Genomic DNA, 9810 nt, shown 5'->3' on the forward strand with positions numbered 1-9810 from the left:
TCCTTAACTTATACAGGAATGAAATTAAATTATATCTACTCATATTCATGTATTTAAGCGTTTTAATGGTTTGGCTGATTAATCGAAAAAATAATCGACAGATTAATCGATTATTAAAATAATCGTTAGCTGCAGCCCTACATAGAATCTGCTCCATTAAAAACTAAAACCACCCTTCTTACGTCAGTGTTTCTCGTCACCACCACAGAATAAGTAAAAACAGATAAATACCAAGGTCTCCAAAGTGTGCAGCCTCCATGTGGCTCGGCTGTTTCTTGAGGATGGCGGTGCGTCCGCGGGCGAACGAGTCCATGTTGGCCGATATGGCGTTGATGGCCACGTGGCTCGGCCCGGCAGCTTCCTGGATGGCATTGTGGTTCCTCAGTGCGTGTGATGGGGAGTGAGCGTTGACTGGAGCTGGAAGAAGAGGAAGGGTGAGCACAAGAAGCAGAAGTGTTGTCATTTACAATAAAACAAAAATAAAAAATACACAAAAGCGCTCATTTCAATGGGCTTGGCGTATGATGGTGTGACTTAGATAAAAGGCTCTTTTTAGTATTTTTGTAAAAGTTCACAGTGTGCCGAGGCCTCGGGCTGGAAGTGATTACAGAACACAGACTAATCTGTTTTCTTAACAGTAACACGTTGTAATTTTTTTTGTAATATACTGTTTTTAAGGCCAGTGACTGAACATAAACAAACCCAACTTAAATCAACCTAAACAGTAACTTGAATCTGTAAAAAAGAAAACTCTTCAAAACCACACAGATTCCAGGAGTCACAATCATTTAGACCTTTTGTTGTCTATAATTATCACTAACTCCACTTTCATAACTATCATCAGCCTCCCAGTTTTAACTTACACAGCTGTAGTAAAATGTAAGTCTCTGAACGCCAAGGCATCACTTCTCAGGACAAACGCTTCTACTAATATAATAAACTCCACAATTTCATTATTTAACAAAAATGAAGAAATTATCATTTCTTTTGATAAACTTAATAACTAGTAAAATCAAGCAATAATCTCAGACAGCTGGCCTTATTATAAGTGATGGAATTTTGTCCTGATCTTCTGTAAATACGTGGCCCATCACATCAAACCGAGGACTAACACAAAGTCATAATAGATAGTGCACTGGCAATTTGCAACTACTGCATTCTGTCAATACATAATGAAAAACCTTATCTACAGGTCGTTAAAATGAAATATGTGAAATTTAATCTTAAATGATTATTTTTAACAGTGGCAACAAAAATATGATTTCGAGCAGAGAAGCCTTTATTTTTCATCCTTTTCCATCCAAGCTGGAAAAGATTTTGTTCTTTCCAGCTGGAAAATCTTAATAATTAAAAAGTGTTTGAGGTTTATTTTTAAAATGACATCAAAAAGTGCTCATTAGATCATGGGTTATCCTGATGAGGAAGACGAATCGAGGTAAATCTCTGGAACCTCTCATGACATCAGGATGATCCTGGAATCAAAACGCAGCTTAAAAAGCAGGAATCTGAAAAAGTGCTGGGTTCATTTTGACTCAATTTCWTTTAATCCACAGTTTGATGTGATGGSTCACGTATTGTTTTAACTCCTTGATGTTTTCAGACATTTARGGCTCTGTTCAAGTCCTCCAGCACTTCACCAGTTCTGAGCCTTCTCTTTCCTCAGTCTTTCTGTTGATCTTGTTTCATGACCCAGTTTGATCCGAGCTTCAGCTTTCAGACAGGACGCTTCACATTTGACTGTAAAATCCTTTTGTCAACACAGGAGCTCATGAACAACTCGACAACTGCACAATGCCCAGGTCTTGCTGCAAATCATTGCCTCTCCACTGCCAGCATGAAGCGTCTGTACTCATACTGTATGTTAGAGCTGTGCAAAAATACATCATCACAGCATCAAAGTGAAACATTTCAGCAACATAGCTGATGTGAACTGCGAGCTGAGGGTGTAAAAGCACATGGAAATTGTTGTGAGTGTTGACAGGAAAGGGAGGAGTGAGGAAAATGTGAGTCTGTTCAAACAAAATGATCCCAAACGCACCTCTTTCTAAAACTGCAGCCCTGCAGTGTTTTACAACTGAACCTTTATGTTCAAACTAAGGACATTTTAGGAAATCTTAAGGTTTGTTTTGGKGCTGCTTTGTAAACCTAAGCTCTGCTGTTTTGTTCTTTTAAAAAACAGATTCTGGATGACCCGTCCAGACAAAGCATGTCTAACACTGAACATGCTAACTTAGACCAGATGTAGCTCACGCACAGTCTGACCTCAGGGTGAATTTGAATGTTTATTCCACCYTCTTAAATGTTTTCACTTCTGATGAACTCTAACTTCATTAAAATACCTTTATAATCAATCTTCAATTGATTAATAGATACAGTTGCTTCACAAAAATCATCAACAAACTACCAAAAGTCCTGCTTTTGTGGAGGGGCTGACTCTTACTGCTGGTCTATTATTTAAGAGTATTTGAGCAGCAGCATCTGACTGCTACTCCCTCCTAATAAAGCATCATGGTCTTAGTTTTACACACACGCACACTAGTTTTTAATAAACCAGTAACATGACAGCTATTCAACATCATAACACCCTAAATTTAAGAGTTTTTCTTGTGAAATTGTCTGCAAAAAATGTCCTTGCTTCCCCCCTATAGCTTCAGAAATCACAGAGTTTTCAGTTTAGCACCGCTTCAGCTTTCTTCATGTAAAAATAAAGACGAGCTCACCTTTATTGACTCGAGCATCTGTTACTTTCACAGGTTCCTTGCTTTTGGCTGTTGGGGAAGAAAGATAAAAGCAGGAATGTAAGTTAAGAAGAATAACATTTGAAATCACAATACAGGGTGAGTCCAGAGGACTAAAAGGTGCATGGTATGTCAGGGAAAAGGGCTGGTGTGGCAACAAAACAGTATCCAGTTACACTATGACACACAGTAGCTGTGAATTTGATCCACTAAGATGCTTCGCTGATAAAAATATATATATATTAACATGAATTATGGCTGCTGATGCAAAAACGTGAAGTTAAATGTGGAAGTTAAGCCCTTATATGTTAAAAACATCAATATGATCCTCACTGCACAACAAGCAGCACAGATTTTGACAAAATATGTCCTAAAACAGCTCCGAGTCCATTAAATATGCACTGCATAAATAAAACTATAGTTATAAATATWCAAAAATATTTCCTGCATGCCCATTTACATCCTCCTACATGTAGAGACAAGAACTTTGTTTCTCATTTCCCTTTTTTAAAAACAGCTGTGTCGGCTACTTTGTCCAYTATGACCAGTGAGGAGGAGGAAATCTTTTTTAAGGAAGAGAAATAGCACAAGTTCCTTTACTGGTTTCCTGAGGAAACAGAGCTTGCTCAATAACAACCCATGGACTGTGATGAGAAATTATCTACACCAGTAACAACAACCAGTTAAAATCAATGTGTAATAAAGCTTGCCTGCAACAAATCACGTTATTGTCTTGTTCCAATTGTTTTAGTGTGGATCCTGTGTCTACCTTATCTTCTGCAGAGTCAACACTAATTTAACACAGCTTACCAGTAAGGCTAATGTTTAGAAGCTACTAGTAAAAACACATATTACTCCATCGTTTTCTGCTTTTTAACACAATTTATCTTGGTAGAGATTTCTCGATGAGCAAATTGCATCTAACCACAATTATTTGCTTTAAAACACACTCAACATTACTCGGTAAGTAGCTATATGTATCAAGCTAACACATTTCGACAAGCTAAGCTAGCTAACAGCAGTGGTTTGATGCTGTGTGGGAAGTGTTTTATGTCCACACAAACACTTTAATGTAACTATTTGACTGGTGAATGTTTACTGGGACAGATTTACCATCACCTTGCTAACACCGGTAAATGAAACAGGCACAAAATGACAGGGAGGCTACCTGCTAAGCTAACCGTGTTTCCTGCAAAGAGCAACAGTGGGGATGTTTAACACCGCCGTGTTTTTTTTTTCTCGTTTAAACCTTCAACTTAGTCATAAATATATGTGTGGCATCTTATCAAGGACCTCTCTGTCCTCAGCTGGACCCTTCACTGCAGCCCGCAGTGGGAGCTTCTTCCTCACCTTTCCGTTTAAAAAACGACATGACGAGTTTCACACTCTGCCTGGATGTTCCCTCTGCTCGCTATCACCGGCTCTCGGACTCGCGGCTCCCTTCATTTAAATGCATCTGGGTTGTTCGGTCCCGTGCAGGAGGGAAAATAACCCTTAGAACAGTATCCCCCTCCCGAACGGTGCTGTCAAATCCAAATTTTCTACAAATCCGAACCCAGCTCGGTGGCCATGTTGTCAATAAACCACTGACTTCCGGGCTGCTGCGGCAAGAAGCATTGTGGGTAATGGTGTAGTTCCAGTGGTGGCCAGAAGGTGGCGACATTTGCCCAACAATTAGACTGTTTTATTTTGTTTGTTTGTTTGTTTGTTTGTTTGTTTGTTTGTTTGTTTGTTTGTTTGTTTGTTTGTTTGTTTGTTTGTTTGTTTGTTTGTTTGTACGAAAACAAACATTTCAGCAACAAACAAAAAAGTATCAATTGTCAATTATATTTAAGTAAAATATGTACAAATCAATGAACATATTTCCAGTATAAAAGTTATGTCTATATGTGATTCTAGATGTTTTTCAAAGCAACCTCTGTCTGACACTCGTGTTACATTAAGCCTGCTTCCTGAGATCCTGCTGAGCTGATGATCCATGAAATCATAATAAAGTAATATTCATACCAACATTGTGCAGTTTAAATATTGCAACTCCACACATTGTCAGCCACGGTACAGAAGTCCAGTTTTGTTTTTGTTCTTTTATTTTTCATTTATGTAATGACAGAGAATCCACAGCAACAACAGATATACTATAGCGTCAGACCTTATGAATCCAGTCAGACGCTCTCCTCCTCTTTTTCTCGGTCAGAGCAGTGCTTTCTCCACTCTTTATTTATATCAATTGAATCAAAAAGAGGAAAACAAAAACTAAATCCAAGTTTCATAAATGCCTCAGACACCTTTTCCTCATGTTCCTCCAACTGCCGCTCCACTTGCATCTTGTTACTATAAATTAAAACGTCTTTATCGTTTTATTTTTACCCGTTTGTGTTGCCTAACTATATAAAATATTTACAATTTACAATATTACAATACAATATTTACAAAAAATAATACAATATAATATTTACAATATAACAATATTTACAAAGCTTCTCTCCTGTGTGGATTCGCTCATGCAATTCCAGAGTTGATGAGTGAGAAAATCCCTTCTCACACATGAACTGATGAAGCTTGCGGTTGTTTGCAGTTATCCACAGAGCATGAGCAGAGTCCGAGCAGGGCCACTTTTAACTTTTTATAAAATTTGAAAAATAGTCATAATAGTACATGTCTGAACCTGTTTTTAAATTTCAGATAAGGTTTTAAGACAAAGCAGTCTGCTTTCGTCTCTGTTGTGTTCTGAGCAGCCGTTAGCTCGTTCCACCGCTCAGACTTAATTGCTTTGCACCTGTTTCTCCACACGGAGGTCGTTCTATCTACAGCAGGTAAGATAGTGACTGTGTATCACCTCTTCGTAGAGCTGCACTTCATAAAGTTTAAACTGTTCTCTTTATAACAGCAGCTTAACCTCTGAACAAAAAAATAAGAAGCCTCTGAGATAGTTACAGGGTGTGTCGGCTGTGGGGTCAAATGCAGCAACCCCCCCCCCCACACACACACACACACACACAATGTTCTGCTGCTTTAAATTGTGATGGTTTTGCTGCTATAAAGAGTCTTGATTTGTGGTTATATGGCGCCCCCTTGTGGCTGCTTATTTAATGAGACTGAACAGAAGCTTTCATCTTTTCCAGAGTAAAATTATATTTATTGAATAATTTACTTGAACAGTTTTCTTATGAATGGTGCTCACAGAAATATTGCTGACAGGAGGACTTATTTCTAAGACAATATACTTTGAGACGAGACAAAAGGTTAGAATTTACAGATATTTCACCATGATTTAACAAGTTTTATACAACACTTAGATTTGGACAAACAAACGTATCAAAATAGATGGATAGGTTATTACAAAAACAAGTTTTAGACTATTCGTTTTGTGCGTACAGAGCGAGGAAAAGGACGTACGATATRTCATRAAAATAACATCTTATTCTTCAAAACACAACCTGACAAATTCTAAAAATTTGTCGTGCAAATTAAATTTTTATTTTTCTCTGGACTTCTTAATAAGGCAACGACAGGACAGCACCACTGGAGTAGCAGGTAGGTTGTATCAAAGGCCACACAACACACCCCAGAAGATGTCACGACAACAGTTTGGGGTCAAAGGTTGCAGGTTAGGATCTTCTACGGCCTTCCTGAGAAGAAGTAGGAAACTTGAGGAGTGGGTTTGGAATGACTTCGAAGCCACCGGTGATCAGACCTGTCCTTTAATTCTATAAAAGCTCATCATTTAATGTAAATTAATTATTTTTTTAAAATAACAGTATCATAAATACTTACCACGATAATTAAACAGTCTTCAGATTAAAGACAGATTCTTTCCAAAGCCTTCAGAATTTTTTTTTTTTTTGCATAGTTAATTGATTTTCTGATAGTAAAACTCAGAAAAATAAAACAGAGTGTAAAAAAAGGATATTTAGTTGTTATGTCCAGAGAGTTTATCATTTGTTTGACTGAGCAAAGTGCAAAATCTACACARGGATAGAATATTCACAGGCGCCTGACGGAGCTCGCATCATGCCTTGCTGATGGCGTTTGCAGCCAGCGTTTCTCGCCTGGTGGTCAGAAAGGCTTGTTGTTTCTCATAATAAGCCGCCTCGTTTATAAAAGTGGGATAGACGGTGCTGGAGCCTTGGTAGTGGACCGTCTGTCCGTCAAACGTTTGGAACATTGGGTCGCCGGGGTTCAGCGGCTCCCAGTCACAGTCCTGAAACAACAAGCAACAACTGCAGCGAAGGGGGGAAAAAATCACATCAACCGAATACTCATTTCCTATTTGAGAATAACTTGGATTTAAAGGGTTTTATGCTTTTACGTTTCATATACAGRATGTACCTGCAAGTTGGGGTGGACCATGGCGATGATGTTCCCGTTGGCGTCTCTGGGGTAGTCGATRCTCTCCAAAACCCGAAAGACTTCCACTGTGCAGGAAGGAAACTCCATGCCTAAAAAACACAGAAAACAGGACCTGTGCTCCTTATAAAAATTTAAAAAATAACGACCAGATACATGCCATTCAGAAGGTTAACGAGATAGCTTAGATCTGTAATTCTGATCAGATTAATGATCTAAACAAGTCCAAACAGAGCCAAGAACAAACAAAAAAAACTGCTGTCGTTTTAAAACAAGTTTTACCTAAAAAATATCTATAATCATTTATGAGAATACTATTTTAGAAACTTTAAACCACTGTGAGTTTCATAATACACAWTTATTCTAAAAAATAAATTAATTTATCGTATTCTGGCTGAACGTATAAGTCACACCGTGAGTGCTACAAGTACCTGCAGTTGTTTCTATTACCATAAACTTTAGTCCAAAAGTTGGGGTCTGTATAAAGTGGAACTGCAATGCTTTGGTTTGAATTCCTCCTTATTGTAACTCCACAAGCCCCTCTTTCACCCKCTTCCTGAGGTGCGTGTCGGTTCGACTCATTTTGAGGCTGTCCCTTTAAATCCAAGCGAGGCACTTTACACCCCGCCCGCCTCCAGCTTCTAGACCGGTCCATTCCGGTTTGATAAAGGGGTTTACGGCTATATAGCAGCGCAGAAATGTTTTATTTACAAATTAATTAAAAGATTTCAACAAGAGAAGACTTGASCCAGAGGAGAATGAAGACCACCAAATTATAGTTATAGACCAGACTAGAATAGTCAGATTTTTTGTGAAAATTACAGATTTGAGAGTCATGATAAYGTAAATGCCATAAGGGGAAGACATGTATGGGTCATAAGGTACCATGTCAGAAACAAGTTGCTTCAAATAACCCAGTAAATCTGCAGGCGAGCTGATCTAAGCACCATGAGAATCGTGTTGCACCCGCTCGATTTATTTTCACACTTTTTATAGACTGGCATCGTTTAAAGACAACAGAAATTCACTTTGGTCTCAGCTGTGTTCAAACTTTTTGTGGTTCATTCTGGTCAGACTGATCAGCTATTTCTCCAAAATTGAGGAGAGTAGCTACAAACGCTATCCTTACCAGGTAAGATAATTATTATCAACCTTTCTACAACACTCCCATTTAAAAGATCTGAACGAAGTCACGCATTGTTTATGTAACACTTTCTTTTTGCGACTGCTGCTAAACAATCTGCAGCTGCTTCCTGCCGTTTACAAAAACACATAAAAGCTAAAGTACAGCACTTCAGAACCAATCAGGAAGTGTGGTGGAGTTTTGCTGAGTTACATAAACAGATTCTCAGATCAGTGAGCCGAACAGACACCCAGAAGAACTGTACACAAACGGCTCAGTCACGTTTCAACAACCGTCTCTGTGCCACGTGTCTTCTCCAGAAGAAGTCATTTTCAGCAGCAATGAAAGGGTCTTTAAAACTAAACGACTTGTTTCGTCACGTTGCTCGGCTTCGAAAAGCACAGGAGCATCGATTCATCCCCGCCAGCGTGGTCCCGCAACAGAAGGTTACCGCACCGTTGGCAGTCGCACTGTAACGACATGGAAAGTGACCAGCAGCTCCCAACAAGCAGGCCATTCAGCTGCAGCGGGACGGTCGGAGGAAACCAACAGACTGAGGTCAGCACAAACTGTTCGCRCGTTTAATGAGGAGGAAAGTGCAGCTTTGCATTTAAACATCCTTCTGTGCTTTCAGGAGGACAGAACCAGATGTGGATACYTTTAGACCTCCTAGGTTTAATTAAATGAGTCAGGCAGTCACCCGTGGGCATTTTATAATAAATGTTACTCAACAGAGATACCCACATGAAGTAAACAACCTAATCTGTAAAATATAACTCAGACTAGTTTGTCTTTAAAACAAATAATCAAGCTATATTTTTATAATCTTTAACTGTTTTAGGTGCAATTTAACTACAACTGGTGGCTTAATATTTAAAACCTCACCTTCATTAAACAGCTCGATGAAGTCCAGGGCGTGTTTCAGAATCACTCTCATCGCCTGAAAGATGTTACTCCTCAGAACTCCTTGAGGCTGAGGACCCACTTCCAGACCTGCAGCGAAAACATCAACAGACTAAGAGTCGTGCCAACTGACTGTGAGGATTAGGACTATTTTAAATCTAATTTCCTGGAGGCGGGGATATTTCACCCTTTTGTGAACGATTCAATCAAGAAGCAGAGATTCAGTAGATTCTTTTACTTCACGTTCACTCATTTCATTTCTCTTTTGTCCTGAACGCTGCGTTTGAAATGCTAACCCCCAGCCGAGCTCAGAGGAACATGTCTGGTGGGCAGAGACTCACCCACGGGGTGCCTGGCCACAGAGCGGGACGTGGAGTACTTCAGGTGGGGGTGTTCATTCAGCAGAACAAGACAACTGGCTGGAGCAATGGCTTTCTGGGACATAAAAGCACCAGAAAATACACATCAGACAAAAAATAAAAAATAAAAACCTGCAAAGATTATGATCAAGACATCAAGCCAGGGGTGCCCACACGTTTTCCTCAGAGAAGGCCAAAAAGGAAACTCTTGGGCCAAAAGCAATAATATAATGCATGAAATGCAAACACTTTAAATAAAGTCCTTTTTTATTATTATTTTTATTAGCTAGCAGCCAGTGCAATGGTTCACATGTTTTTTTCTTTCGTTTTTTTTTTAGTC

The 9810-nt window shown here is 39.1% G+C and overlaps 2 protein-coding genes across 2 annotated transcripts in view; both read right to left on the bottom strand.

Annotated features, from left to right (window-relative positions):
* Positions 1-4329, bottom strand: part of akap10 (A kinase (PRKA) anchor protein 10) — a gene marked incomplete in the record, with an annotated part of 16785 nt that extends 12456 nt beyond the window's left edge. Inside the window, 3 exon segments of the mRNA XM_014016457.1 lie at positions 232-417; positions 2721-2768; positions 4089-4329. Of these exon segments, the coding sequence (XP_013871911.1) occupies positions 232-417; positions 2721-2768; positions 4089-4110 (256 nt within the window).
* A 1523-nt stretch (positions 4330-5852) lies between these two features.
* The window catches only part of aspa (aspartoacylase), a gene marked incomplete at its 5' end in the record, with an annotated part of 10785 nt that continues 6827 nt past the window's right edge, over positions 5853-9810 (bottom strand). Inside the window, 4 exon segments of the mRNA XM_014016458.1 lie at positions 5853-6939; positions 7068-7177; positions 9094-9201; positions 9453-9546. Of these exon segments, the coding sequence (XP_013871912.1) occupies positions 6748-6939; positions 7068-7177; positions 9094-9201; positions 9453-9546 (504 nt within the window).

Source organism: Austrofundulus limnaeus, unplaced genomic scaffold (genome assembly GCF_001266775.1).
Source record: "Austrofundulus limnaeus strain Quisiro unplaced genomic scaffold, Austrofundulus_limnaeus-1.0 Scaffold145, whole genome shotgun sequence".
In the NCBI taxonomy this organism is placed as follows: domain Eukaryota; kingdom Metazoa; phylum Chordata; class Actinopteri; order Cyprinodontiformes; family Rivulidae; genus Austrofundulus; species Austrofundulus limnaeus.